Raw genomic sequence first — 14,887 nt, 5'->3', positions numbered from 1 at the left:
GGAAAACAAACCGAGCTCCTCAAGTCTCCTTTCATACGACAGGCTTTCCATTCCTCGGATCATTCTAGTGGCCCTTCTTTGTACCCGTTCCAGTTTGAATTCATCCTTCTTAAACATGGGAGACCAAAACTGCACACAATACTCCAAATGAGGTCTCACCAACGCCGTGTATAACGGGACTAGCACCTCCTTATCTCTACTAGAAATACCTTGCCTAATGCATCCCAAGACCGCATTAGCTTTTTTAACGGCCACATCACATTGCCGACTCATAGTCATCCTGCGATCAACCAGGACTCCGAGGTCCTTCTCCTCTTCCGTTACTTCCGACTGGTGCGTCCCCAGCTTATAACTAAAATTCCTGTTAGTCATCCCTAAATGCATTACCTTACACTTCTCACTATTGAATTTCATCCTATTACTAATACTCCAGTTTACAAGGTCATCCAAATCTGCCTGGAGGATATCCCGATCCTTCTCCGAATTGGCAATACCTCCCAACTTCGTGTCATCCGCAAACTTTATCAGCCCACTCCTACTTTTGGTCCACATCTCCATCCCTAGCCCTGCCCGCATTCCACTTCTTGGGCTGCACTCCCAGGATCACAGAGCTTGCCAGACCAGGGGTCCCTCCACTCACTCTCCTGTCTCTGACACTGGCCAGGACCAGAGGAAGGAGCAAGACACCCACAGTTCTCGGATAACCTGTCCCCAGGGGAAGGTCCCTCCTGACCCCACTCCACCACCTCCTTCCTCCTTGATCCTTCATCTTCTCCCCCTTGAGCCTACAGGGTTTTGTTCATGGAGCCCCCAGTGTCTGGATTGGCCTCTCTCTCCCAGGGCTCAAAGGAGCCTCTCAATCCACCTTCAGATCCCTCTTCAAACCCCATTCGCTGGCCCAGCTCCCATCACCGCCCTTTGCTCTGCTGCTACCGGCTCCTCCCCCGGGGCCCAGCCTCAGTCTGGGGTTTCATGACCTGCCCTTTCATGCTACACAGCACTGGTCTGGCGTCTTCCTGTCGTTACCCTTCGCCCCTGCCCACCCCCATCCCCTGCAGCCCTGCCCATCTCAGCAGTGGGTGCGGCTGGTCTTTGGGACACAGGCAGAGCCCGGGGAGTGGGAGGTGAGAGCAGCGAATGGCAGCACCCAGCACGGACAGGAAGCGCTGATCTGAGCTAGCCCGCAGGATCAGAGGATGCCGATGGTGTGAACAACCCCCCTGATGCTTCTTGACCAAAGACAATTTCCTGTGAGAGCCCGTGGGTCAGGCTCATGCACACTTGTTTGCTGAAGTGGCTACAATCAATTTCCAGCGAGCTCTCTGGCTGGCTGCAATCCTCCCTAGTTTCGAACTACCTGTGCTAATTCCAAAACCTTTCCATTGACCTGCCGGATTGTAGGTCACTGATGTATAAACACTCAGAGGGAAAATCCACACCCCGCAAAACAACCTTAACTCTGCCCTCTTTGAGCCCTGCCTCAGGGTGCCACTAACACACATACCAGCACTCTGCCCTCACACGTGCTACAGGACACGCTGAGCACAAAGCCCATGAGCGCTGTAGGACAGAGAACTTTGGGGGTCATGGTGGATGATCAGATGAACATGAGCTGCAGCCAAACAGAGCCAGTGAGATCCTGGGTTGTAGAAACAGGGGAATCTGGAGAAGGAGCCAGGAGGTTATTTTGCCTCTGGATTTGGCCCTGGTATGATCGCTGCTGGGATCCTGTGTCCAGTTCTGGTGCCCACAATCCAGGAAGGATGCTGATAAATTGGAGAGGGGTCAAAGAGGACACAGGAGGATGATTAGAAGATTGGAAACACATCCGTGTGAGCACAACAAGCACCAGCAGGAACTGAACCAAGCAGCTTCAGAGCTAAAAGCGTGAGCCTCTCTACAGTGTGAACCTGAGAGCCAGGGGCTGTACGTGGGGCTGTAACAGACCCACGTCCTCTGCAGATCAGCACAGCTGGGGACACAAAACACGCCATGGCCAATGATTTATACAGGTCCATACACCCCCTCCCACGGCTGCCCCTCAATGCCCTGGTGGGTTTGCTGAGTTTCCCAGAATGCACTGCCTCTGGGGGCTGGGACGTGTGGGATCGGTACCCAAGGACATCTCTGTGGAAACCATTTAGGAGCCCCCAAGTGCGGACTCAGGGCGAACTTGCATCAGTTTGAAACCCGGTTCAGCAAAGCCAGCCAGGGGGCCCTGACCTGCTTGTATTCAAAGCTGTTCTGTCCAACCAGTGCAGGTCCCCTGTACAGTCCAGGGGAGGGCGGAGGAGAGATGTAGCTAAGCCCACACATGCGCTTGGTACCTGCATTTCCTGTGTGGTTTCCCTTGAAGAACGGTCAGTGCTGGTGGGAGCCCTGAGCTGCACAGACCGAGTCTGAGGGCCAGTTAATGGGGGGGGGGCTCCTTCCCCTCTCTGAGCACCTGCTGGGAAATCAAACCAGGGCCGCGCTTGGCCAATGGAGGATGAAGAGGGCTACACGGTATTAAACCTCCGGCCGAAGCAGAGACAACCAGGCCACCCCCCGGGAGCTGGGCCCCAAGGTAAGTGACTGAGCATCCTCCCAGGGCGTCCACTTTCGCAACACAGCGATTACAGGGTGCGGCTGGGGCTTCACAGAGACCCACAAGAGCTGAAATTTACTGGGACCTGGACACCCAACTCCACTGGAGGGCTCTGACAGTCCCAGGCTGGGCCTTCACATGCCGCATGTCTGAGAGGGGATGAGGGAAAGCGTCTCGGGGCGTGTGGATGACCCACAGAGTGAAGCACAACTCCCTGCAGCAGAGAGTGAGTGAAGATACTCCCTGTATTTCCAGTGTCACTGCTAAGGGCTTGATCTGGCTAATACTTACTCGTGGGTGTAGGATTTACTACTGTGAGTAGCACCATTGAGGTCTGGCATTTTCTTCAGCATTGCACAGCGGGAAAGTATCAAACCAACAAAGCACCCAGTAAATGTTAGGGCTACGATAAATCCACTGGTGCGGTGCTTGACTGACCACCAGTAAGTGTATTTTCAGCGGACATTGAATGCAAACAATGGGATATGTTGACACTGCTGTGATAGACAATGGAAAATGCCCTGTAGCCTCATTATGAAATCTGACTGTGCATCATCATTCAGGGGGTTCTCATAGCCTAGGATCTTGGTTTAAATGGAGACTGATGCCACATTTTCCATAAGGACGAGGTAGCCAGACAATGTTGCACCAATTTAATGTGAACGTCAGTGGTCCCAGACGTTATTCTTTCCTTCCTTTGCCAGCGAGGACTGGGGAAATACTGCAACAAATCTTCCCAGAGATTTGTTTGATTTTTGAGCTGCGTTTGGGCCCCTTTTGTGCTCACTTCCTGCAAATATCCTAACTTACAAGCTCCTGAGCAGGAATAATTGCTCAGGAAATTATTACATGCTTGGAGACAGGGAATTTTTAAGCAAATATATCGGAGAAGTTCCCCAGCAAGGGGCACGGTGAGTTTCCAGTTTGCAGGGGAAAGGGATCTGTAGGGGGCAGGGGAGGACGCGTGGCACAGCGCCATCAGGTGGTCACTGCAGGTATCTCTCCGGATGGGCAGTGACAGGAGGGGGAGGCTAGAGAGACACCGGGGATAGGTCTACACTGCAGCTGGACACGTGTATCCCAGCCCAGGTAGCCAGACACACTCTGCCACCTCCCAGCTGCAGGGCAGGCAGGTACCTTAGAGCTGCAGTTCCGGGGGTCTCTGAGCGAGGGCTGATCGGCCACAGGTTTGGTATCACTGCAACTATCAGTTTAGAAACAACACAGTGACATTGGTGCAAGTGCTGGGGAGGATCCGGTTAGAAAGGTGCCTTGTGCTGCTCTAGCTCATTCCCATCCTCGTGGGTTCAGCTTCCCAGCGCTGCATTCTGGGGGCACCGCCCGGAGGATGCTCCGCTGGGGCTGAGGGGGAGAACGACCCCCGGTGGGGGCTGCGCTGGCCCCAGAGGGGAGCCCATCCACGGGTGTGTTACTGTCTCTCCTGCTGGGGCTGATGGTGTGTTACCAAACACGACTCTTCCAGGTTCCCCTCGGTACCCGCGCTGGATCTGGGTGGCCCTAGGGCTGGCCGGGGCCGGGTGCCTCGTCCTGCTGGGAGCGGTGGGAGCGCTGGCTGTCTGGGGTGAGTAACTCGAGGCCACTGAGGCATTTAACAGGCTCATGGACGTTATTTGTACTAGAGGGTCGCACACTTCGTAGCTTGTGTCGAGCTCACTGCACCGACCAGGGGCTCCTGGCAGCCCCCTCATCCCCCATTGCAGGGACTCCCTGCAACCCATCCCCCTCCCTCATCCCAGGGGTTCATTGTCCCCCATTCTCCCCCCATTCGCCAGGCACTCTGTGTACCCCTCCCCCCATGCCAGGGGTTCTGCACGTCTCTCCCATTCCTCCCTCCCCCCACACCAGGGTCACACATTGTCCCTCCCCCATGGCAGGGTCTGGGTGTCCCCCCACCTCTGCCTCCCCATCTCCAGGTCCCCACTTCCCCCCCCTAGGTTTGCCCCCTGGCCAGGTTTTCCCAGGATTGCCCCTTTGTTGAGGTCGCTGTCCTGGGAGATCTGCCAGGGTGCTCAGTGCACGCTGCCAGCTGTCCAGTTTTATGGGCTCAGGATCACGCTGGGTATTTGTACCGCAGAGGTGGCAACCTTCCCCCGCAACCCCATCTCCACTCCAGGTCTCTGCTTCCCCCCACCACTGCCTCATCCCTCTCATCCCCACTCCGCTTCCCCCCTACTAACTGTGCCTGGCAGGCTCGTATTTCTGTTAGAGGTCAGGCTACAGACAGCGTCCACATGCAGCAAGTTAAGCTGCTGTCTGTGATCTGTGCAGGGGATGCCAGAGAGACTTTCTACTGGCAGCACCAGGCAGCCTGGGAAGCCTGATTTTTCCCCTGAATCCGGCTTTCCTGGGGTTCTGATTTGAACCAGAATCATCTGGATTCTGCCCATCAGTGCCTAGAACAGTCCCTGGAATGGCAGGATGGGTCGGATGCGGCGTTCCAAAGTTACCACGTTACAAACAGAGAAATGCTGCCACGTTGGGGCCAGGCCCCTACCCCAGTGCAGCAGCAGTGAGAGGCTCAGGCAAGATCAGGGCTGCACAAACATACCACGAGACAATCCCTGCTCCAAGGGGCTCAGAGTCCAGCTAAGCACCATGAATTCCCCCCTCCTTCCACAACCCCGCTGTGAGTCCAGCTCTGAGTCCAGTCCATGTGTGACACTTAATTGCCACCCCGTGGGACAGATGTTATCCCAGCAGGTGCAGTTAGGAGCTTAGTACATGACACTCCTGTGAGCTGACTGGGACAGCGTCACTGTTACACTTCCCCTGTGTGTGTGACACACCCAGCCTATGTGTAACCCCTCTGCCAGGTGGTGTCACCAGCAACAAGGGCCGGGTTCAACATCTAGGGGTTCCTCTTAACAACACAAATCAGAACTGGCTTGAGCCCCCAGCCAGTAATCTGGGAAAACTAAACATCCTTGGGTGCTTCTAAGAGACAAAACTTCCCATGTGTACAACAAACAAAAACGTTTAGTTAAAGGGAACCCAGCATTAATTTGGGAAAACACCCCCACCATGATTGGTAAGTCCAAATACCCCCCCCCCCCCGTGTATGCTGGGCAGTGTCCTTTGCTTCAGTTTCCCACCTTCCAATGTGAAAGTCAGATGAACAAACACGCCACTCCCCGCTCCCTCCACTGCACCCCACTCACAGCTGCCATCCTTAGTCAGTGAAGATCCAGAGTTTAGAGGTGCAGTCACATGGGTTCCCCCCTCACTGTCACTGCTTGTCGCTCACTGCCATCTGACGTCTAAGAGTCAGCCCCTAGACCCGCTCAGCAGTGATCTCAGCTCTAGGAACCACTGAACAGAAACAAGGACTCTCAGTTGAGTCCAGTCAGCTCTCTTTAAACACGGGAGATGTGTCTACACTACAATTAAACACCTACAGCTGGCCTGGAGCAGCTGACTCAGGCTGTGGGTCTGTAAAATTGCTGTGTAAACATTTGGGTTTAGGTTACAAACCTAGGCTCTAGGACTCTCCCCACACCAGCAGATTCCCAGCACCCAGTTTCCAGCCTAAGCCTACATACGTACATTACAATTCTAAAATCCTGCAGCTCAAACCCAAGGCAACTAACACCAGCCAACCACAGATATTTAACTACAGTGGAGACATAGCTTAACACTACAGGCAGACACCACAGACAATCATAACTCTATTTTACCCATACACCAATCCTTAATGAGAGTTGGCATCCCTACCCCGTGCTTAGCAAAATGAGGTTAAGGTTAGGGTGATCCCCTCAATCAGGTCAGGCAAAGCACAGTTCTGCTGCCCTTGACCTGTACAATCAGTAGAACAACATTTCATTACCCTGCATTCAATTTGTAACCCATCACCAGCCAAAACTGATCATTTTGACAAAGCGGGGCTGTCTGCTGAACGCCTAGCCAGAGTAGGCGTGTCTATGCAAATACATTCTGCTCCTGAGACCTTCCCCCAGTTCATCACTAGATATCAGGGGAGACCTCATCAGACCCTGCTTACAGGTTTAATGAATGAGTTTGTCTCTCTGCCCCTGGCCTAGCTGCGATGGAACCTTGATTTTACACCCTCTACAGGCTGGTTTTTAATCCCTAAATAGTTGCCTTAGAAGTGACTGTGATGATGTTTTGAAGTTTCCCAATTGCCCGTCTCGTGTGAAGGACAGACCAGAGGAGCTACAAACGCATCAGAGAATGATGGTGCCAGAATCTTCAGTAGAACTGAATGCAGCTCCTGCCTGGAGGATTTCCAGTCTCGCTTGAAATCAATTCTGTGTGAACCCCACAATGGCAGCTTGGCAGGTAACCCCGGCTCCTACTGTCCCAGAACCAGGAGTCACTCTCCCTGGAAGAGTTTGCAGACTCCCTGTGACTGAAAACCCAGTCACCGTGTTAAAGGGACACTGTCAGCTTGAAATACCATGGGCTAGATTCTCATTCGCACCAAGGTCCCTTTATTTACACTACTCCAGCACTGCCATCTCCTGCTGCTCAAAAACCATTAGTCAGGCCCTCAAAAATCATAAGATTTTAGAAAAATAATACTTTTGTGGTTGGGGTTTTTTTTTCTTACTCACTTTCTGGTTTCTGAGCTTCTAGGTTGCACTAAAGTCACATTTTCAAACTTATCTTTTTTTTTAAAAAGTGAAATTCTCACAATCCCCTGACTCCAAGAGCTGGGGCTCAAAGGAAAAAACACCAAATATAATTAAACTTGTGCTTAAATGTGAGAGTTGGCAACACTGCCACTTGGCCAGTGAAAAGGAGGCTAAATGTAGGAGGAAATTTACAGTTTCCAGGGGAACACGTTTATTTTAACCAAAAACTGAAAAATTTCAACTGAAACATTTTCTGCGGTGATTTTCATTCTGAAAAAAAAAGGCAATTTTTTGGGTCAAGAAAAGTGGACAGAAAATTTTCTATCAATTCTGCTCATAACTATGGCAGGAGAACAATGTTCAGCCAGCAGGGTGATGTTTAAGTTGATGGGGGTGCGGAACGGGACGACCTTTTAATATGCTTGAATGCTTTGGGTGTCATGTTGTGCTATACACCCTAAGCGCCTCTGTCTTTTTTCACTTCATCCATCCCAGTGGGTGGGTGCAAGACACACGCTGTGGCTGCCTTTGTCTGTACCAATATGGCTGGGTTACTCTCCCTTGTTGGCTGCAGTGGTGCTGTGGCAGGGTTGGTCCCAGAAAGTTAGCGAGACAAGACCATGGGCCAACTTCTGATGGTGAAAGGTACAAACTTTGGAGGTCCACAGAGCTCTTCTTCGGGTTTCCTCTGATTTCCTCTCCCAGCCCCGAAGAAGAGCTCTGTGGAGCTCCACGTTTGTATCTTCCACCAACAGAAGTTAGTCCAGGAACAGGAATTACCCAGCTTGTCTCTCTCTTTCCTTGTTGCCGTCGTCCTCTTTATCTCCACCTGTTTCATATCAGATGTCTGGGCCGGGAGCGCTTTGTGGCAGAGATTGTCTTACTCTGTGTGTGCAGTAGGGTGACCAGATGTCCCGATTTTATAGGGACAGTCCTGATTTTTGGGACTTTTTCTTATATAGGCTCCTATTACCCCCCACCCCGTCCCAATTTTTCACACTTGCTGTCTGGTCACCCTAGTGTGCAGCATCCCTAGCCCAACTCCAAACCCAATCCAGGGCAGGAACCTCTCAGCTCTACTGTATTTCTTTGTATTGCAGTCCTGCCTCGGGGATCGAGGACCCCTTGTGCCAGATGCCATAAAAAACACGTCCCAAAAAGACAATCCCTTCCCCAGGGAGTGAACAGTCTAAGCACAATAAACAAGTCTCAGCCCTTTGTGCAGAGGAGCAGCAGTGACATCTAGTGGGCAGAATAATTCCCATTGCTAGAGCACAGACAATCTTAACAAAAGTGTAATAAATAATACAACTGCTCGAGAGGCGGGATCCCAAAGTGCTTATGGGAATCATTTCCCCCACCACTGACATGCAGCCACCTCTGGGGTGAAACTCAACAGCTGTTCAGCAGCACACAGCACTGGCAGACGATCTCTTAGGGGAATGGTTGAAGCAGAATCCACTTCCCTATTGGAATTTCCCAGGGCATTTGTGGGAGGCAAATTGTAGTCCCCCGAACTGTAATTTGAACTGACTCAGACCTCCACCATTAAAGAAGAGCCATAGGATTTGTCCTGACAATAATGGGACCTTGCTTTTAACTCTCAGCTGAATCATGACACCAGCAGAGGTACAGCACCCCCAGCTGCCAGGTTGGGTCTCTGGGTTCAGTTCTGCCTTAGTCAGGGCAGGGGTGGCCCTCCTTCTCAGTCACCCCTATTATTTGTTTCAACACTGAGTTTCCCTTGAGGTCTCCCGTCAGGGCCCAGCCTGAGCCCTGGTCTACACCAAGGTCGGGGGTCGAACTAGGGTACGCGAATTCAGCTACGTGAATAATGTAGCTGAATTCGAACTACCCTAGTTCGACTTACTTACCCGTCCAGACGCCGCGGAAGCGAACTCCGCGGCTCCAAGGTCGACTCCGGCAACTCCTCCTGCCGCGGTGGAGTACCGGTGTTCGAACTAGCGCTTCCGGGGTTCGAACTATCGCGTCTAGATCAGACGCGATAGTTCGAACTCCGAGCAGTCGACCCAGCAGGTAAGTGTAAACGTGGCCTGAGTCTGTCTCTGTTCAGCTTTTATAAGCTGACATAGTCAGCCCCCAAGGAATTACATTTGAATGCACCAAGCCAGAGATTCCTCCCAGCCAGTGATTGCTGCATCAAGCCCAGAACTTGTGACTGAGTCAGAGCAGATCTTTAGTCAGAAACCAACTCTGTGTAAAGACTTGGAGCGAATTCTCTCCTCTCTGGCCTCCCAGCACCTTGCTGACCCGGCCTACAGCGTGCCTGGCTGTTTCAGTGCTGACCCTGAGAAAAGCCCTCGCTAGTACATTGAGAGCAAAGGCTCTTTACGTGCCTGTAGGGGAAACTCAGCAATATCTAGAACTAGAGCTGGGACATTTGTAAACCTGTTTTATGGAAAATGTGAAAAGAAATGGAAGTTTGCTGTCCTTTGAAGGAAGTAAAAAGCAAAACTGATCTCTCTCATTTCCAGTGGGGAAAATGTTAAGGGTAAGTGGTTTTTAACTCATGAAAACTAAATGAAATCCTGCCCATGGGAAAAAAAACGGTATTTCCATTTTGTATTTACACACACACACACACACACACACACACACACACACACACACAGTCAAAAAAGAGAACAATTTCAACTAAAATAAACACTTTCCTTTTGGTCAAAATGGCAATTCCCATTAAAAAAGAGCTTGAACGAGCATTTTCAGCCAGCTGCGGTTTGAATTTTCAGAATGAATGACACCTCTGTTCCCATCTCCCCTTCCAGAGGGCTCCGGGTGCAAACTCTGCCCCAGGGACTGGCTGCTGCATGGGGACAAGTGCTATTGGCTGTCTAAAGAGAGTAAAGACTGGACTGGGAGCCGTGACGACTGCTCGGGGAAGAGCTCTCGCATGCTCGTGATCCGGAACCAGGAGGAGATGGTAACATAAAATACAGGCTCATCAGACTCCAGCTGCAGAGAGACATGTGTCCCTAGTTATAGTCCCAGAGCAGCAGGTTTATCCAGCCTGGCTCTACCCCTCTGCCCCATTTCTCCAAACTCTGCTCTGGGGGGTTTTCTCCCCTTCTGGGGCATCTGGCTGATTAACATACAGTTCAGAACCAGACCCCCACAGCGTTCCCACCCCAGACTGCCCAGCTGGCTCCTGCAGGTTTTGCCCCCCTGAGCCCTGTCTGGGAGCTCAGCAGAGTCATTCTGCATAGAGCTACTCACACAACCCCCCTACTCCACCAAATCTCACCCTGCCCAGACTGACCTCGGGCTGCCCTTGTAGCCCCAGCAGGCCTGGCTCCTGGTCACCTGCTTCCTTCACCTGAACCTCTCAGCCCGGGGGCACCTAGTGACAGGTCAGGCTGAACCCAGGACTCCCTTAAAGGGCCAGCTCACCAAGGACTGGTGCTGGTTTTACCATGTCTTCATAGAGAGACTCTGCCCACCCAGGGGCGAGGGTGAATTAGCTCAGGGGCTGATGGGTTCTCCTGCTGGCATTATGGGCGGAGCCACTGAAGCCAAAAGCAGGTATTAAACAGGAGCACTAAGGGAATTCTTCTAGCCTGTTATGGCATATTCACCCCTCCCCCTCTGCTTTGCGCCTCACAGGATTTCATACAGGATGTTACACAAGGTTCAAGCTACATCTGGATTGGACTTACGGTGACACCCGCAGCAGGGAAATGGACCTGGGTGGACGGTTCCCCGTTAGATCCAATGCTGTAAGTGCTGCCTGACATTTCCTGTTTGAGATGTTTGGGAAAAGCTCCCATTATATAACTTGCTGATGTTAAATATCCAATGTCTGTCTAAGGCCTTAAAAGTTTAACTACCTCGTACCTACCAGCGTAACTACCTCGGTTAAGGGTATTTTTGCTGTGCCCGCAAAGGCCCTAGTGTAGCTGCAGTTATACCAATGTGCCTGTGCTTACTGCAGTGTAGCTTATGCTGATCGGGGGCATGGGCATAAGCTGTAGTGGTAGAAGCCCTTAGATATGGATATAGCTGTGTCCACACTACAGGGCTTCCAGTATAACTGCCCCAGAAACACCCACTAATGTAGTCAAGGTCTAAGGTGCTGATCTGGCCCCTATTACCATAGTATCTGAATAAACAGAACAGGGCAATTATCGGGTGATCCATTCCATCGGCTACACTAAACTTCTGGCGGTCAAAGGTTTAGGGTTGCCCCATACACAAGGTTGCATCCCTGATCATCCTGGCTAATAACCGTTGATGAACCTACCCTCCATGAACTTACCCAATACTTTTTTGAACCCAGTTATACCACCTGCACGAGAGGCACAGCGCTTATGTCCATGTAGCAGGGCAACCCAGTGCCCACATAGATGTTGCGTCACTTACATTGCCTGTTGGCTGTCACTCCTGTCAATTTCACCCTCTGCTCTGTAGCCTGGGGCTCACAGCTGGAGCCATGAAATTGACAAGAAAGCTTGGTAGGCTCCCTGCTGTGAAATTAAGCCCTGTGCCACACTCACAGCTGGGGCTGTTATCCCAGGGCAGTTGAGGGGCTCCAGCTGTGAGCCCCACAGAGCTGTCAGTGCCCCACAATGCCCCACTTCAGTTGGTGTGAGTGCACCTGTTAAGGACATGCATCACTAGCAGCAGGAGGATAGTGTGGAGACTAACAGCTGATTGAATTACTTTGGTGGCTGTACGTTGAACTAAATTAAGTCAACCTAATTTTGTAGTGTAGACAAGCCCTCAGACTTTGGTTTTAAAGGAAAACTGAGATGCAGGAGCTCAAGGTGGCCACTTCCAACAAAAAAGCACCAGGTCACTGACCCATGAGTTTCAGTCTAGTTTATTCCTTGCCAGAGACCCTCTAACTCAGCTCACCTCCTGGGCTGCCTTCTCACCTGAAGCTCTCTAGGAAAGTTACACATATGAAGGACAACACCAGAGCCAAGCTTCCCATTAGAGAGAGGTGTTATCTTTCTTCCCCCTATGGGCCTTTCCTTGTTAAAGAGAACCACAATGACATTCTTAATTCTGCAGCTTTCAAGTCTCAGGCTCTGCTGAAGGGAACAGCTGTGGCTGGATAAGAGGCAGCCGGATTCAGTCTGAGACATGTGGTGCTGAGTTCAAATGGATCTGCCAGAAAGAAGCTGCCGTGATATAAACAGTTGGGTCTGAGGATCCACATTTGTGTCTCTGTAATGCGCAGCATCCTGGCTTTAGTCTCCCGGGGCGGGATTGGGCTTTAGGCAGAGCTCTAAGCCGGGGGCAGAGCAGAACCCTGGGAGGTGCTGGGACTCAGGTGCCCCTCGCTGTCGCAGTCCCTTGTTATACCAATAAAAACTAGCAGGATCTTATTAAAGGGGAAAAGACATTTGTCACATTTCATAGAATCATAGAATGTCAGGGTTGGAAGGGACCTCAGGAGGTCATCTAGTCCAACCCCCTGCCCAAAGCAGGACCACTCCCCAGACAGATTTTTGCCCCAGAACCCTGGGTTTAGCAGGCCAATGCTCAAACCACTGAGCTATCCCTATTGTAAATACCATAATAAAATAAAAGATAACAGAAAACAACATTGTTTGGCTACTTATTCCTATGAGATGAGATATATATATAATCTCCATTCACACAATCATTCATACAAGTTCTGTGTAGATATTATAGTTACCAGCCTAAAGTTGCTTGTGACAGAATACTGGCCAGGTATCTTGTACACAAGAGTGGAGCCGAGTCCGGGTCAGGTGCACCTGATGCTCCTGGAGGCTGGCAGCAGAACCATTGACTCAAAGTCCTTATTCTCCAGAGTCCAGTTTTATAGGGATTTTTCCCTATGTTAGTTCTTCATTCTGCGGTTGCTAGGTCAATCAGCAGATAGCTGGCTCCATTCTGTCAGATGTTTCCTTTGAGGTGCTGGGGTGGATCCCAGTTCGCCCGCCGGGGGTCATCTGGTTGATTCCACTTGACACCTTCTTCGGCCAACACTAAATTTTCTAGGCTGGTAACTCCCTTTAACCATTCATTCATCATTTAAACTAGACACTCATTCACATATACTTTTTATCTTAACTACATTTATTTTACTGTCTCTATCTTTTTGGAGTGTGAGACTCCTTGTCTTTTAACAATTAAAACATAAAGTGAGATAAAAATGAATTAACAGAGGTGGGGGGTCTCTATTTATATACTCTAATAGCCACCGGTTTGGCTTACCGCGGTGGTTACAAGGTAGTTACATAGTTTTGCCTGAGGCATAGAGTTAATTGATGGCTTGCGCGCTGAGTTAAAGTCAATTGACCAATTAGCAGCTTACAGAGTCAATTGACAGCTCGCTGGCTGAGTTAACAGTGCTGAGTCAATTAACAAATCAGCGGCTTACAGCGGCCATTTACAAAATAAAGTAGCGGTTACAAAGTTTCACTTAGAAAACAGGCACTTTGACATCAATTGACGTCAATTAACCAGTTAACAGCTTACAGCCGCTGCTACAAAGCAAAGTAGCGACTTCAAAGTTTCACTTAGAAAACAGGCACTTAGAGTTAATTGACGTTTAACAAGTTTTGTACAGAGTATCTCTTTGAGCAGGCTTTACACAGACACAGCTATTTCTAACAATAAATCCTCACAAACTTACTTCTAACATCAAACTTACTTCTAACATAAACCTTACACAGCTATCAATAAATCATTACAAATGTACTTCTAACATAAACCTTAAGTTATAAAGTATTACTTAACAATAAATCAATAAATCATTTCTCATATAATCCATGTTTAATATAAACCTTCTTTAATATCCCTACATAATCCCCCTTTTGACACTACGATATACATGTATTCGTTAGTGTCACTTTCTGTGTAACCTGTTTAAAAGAAGGTACTGTGAGGCAACATGGGTTTGTGATTCCAATCTATTGTACAGTCTTTTTATCCAAAAGCACATGCTAAACATTCCAATAATACAAATACAATTTAATACTAAGACAACTATCAAGGGATGTAGCATTACTGATAGGATGCCAGTAGTGGTTAGGGACCATCCAGAGAATATATCATACCAATGATAAGTTGTTATTTGTTTCTCTGCAGTGGCAATCCTTAACGTCCCTGTTGGCATGTATAATATGAATAGTCCGATTTCCTACTTGGTTATTTGTCTGTTCTAAGAAATTGGTCACTTCTTTGCTTTTAATTAGGCTATCAGTAAGATCTTGCCATTTAATTCCAAGGTCAACTGAGAAGTCGGCCGGCTCAGCTGTTAGTGTTAGCTGAGACTTTTTTGGCTGAGGTAAATAGTAAGTGTGCTTGTTAGTAAAAACAGTACTAACATTACATTTACATTCATCTACTGGAGGGCTGCTAACACTCCCATCCTCCCAAAATACTTCCTCCCGCAAGTGGATACATACACATTGTCCATTGTACAATACCCTGGTGTCATTATCCAATTCATCCCACATACATGATCCCAATGAAACATCTTTACTACAAGGCTCTGGGGCAACAGGTAATGTGAGACATACCCACTTTTGAGGAGTCCATTGTGTACAACCTCTAGTGTCCAATAGTTTTCCTTTTTCTCCAGCCCACTGGCTCGAGGTCCGAGGCAGCCAGAATGATCCCATGTAATATGGGGAGTGGGCTAACCTTCCACACCTTTGCCTCCAGAGCCTGTTGATGTGCTATTTTTACAATT

General features: G+C 49.7%; 1 protein-coding gene across 1 annotated transcript; it reads left to right on the top strand.

Moving 5' to 3' along the window:
• Positions 1 to 2,481: 2,481 nt before the first annotated feature.
• On the top strand, positions 2,482 to 12,370 carry LOC123346608 (killer cell lectin-like receptor subfamily F member 1). Its single transcript, XM_044984084.1, has 6 exons — positions 2,482 to 2,566; positions 4,071 to 4,169; positions 6,737 to 6,904; positions 9,987 to 10,141; positions 10,822 to 10,934; positions 12,232 to 12,370. Exons 1-6 carry the CDS (start codon positions 2,482 to 2,484, stop codon positions 12,353 to 12,355), a joined length of 744 nt encoding a protein of 247 aa, XP_044840019.1. The 3' UTR covers positions 12,356 to 12,370.
• Positions 12,371 to 14,887: the final 2,517 nt, after the last annotated feature.

This window comes from Mauremys mutica, chromosome 12 (genome assembly GCF_020497125.1).
Source record: "Mauremys mutica isolate MM-2020 ecotype Southern chromosome 12, ASM2049712v1, whole genome shotgun sequence".
Classification (NCBI taxonomy): Eukaryota; Metazoa; Chordata; order Testudines; family Geoemydidae; genus Mauremys; species Mauremys mutica.
This window is presented reverse-complemented; position numbering and strand designations above follow the sequence as displayed.

Excerpts from the sequence above, each read along its gene's own strand:
- LOC123346608 (XM_044984084.1), top strand. The coding sequence starts at position 2,482 with ATGGAGGATGAAGAGGGCTACACGGTATTAAACCTCCGGCCGAAGCAG. Across the intron at positions 10,142-10,821 it reads TCCGGAACCAGGAGGAGATG|GATTTCATACAGGATGTTAC; the intron begins GTAACATAAAAT and ends TGCGCCTCACAG. Across the intron at positions 10,935-12,231 it reads TCCCCGTTAGATCCAATGCT|CTTTCAAGTCTCAGGCTCTG; the intron begins GTAAGTGCTGCC and ends TTAATTCTGCAG.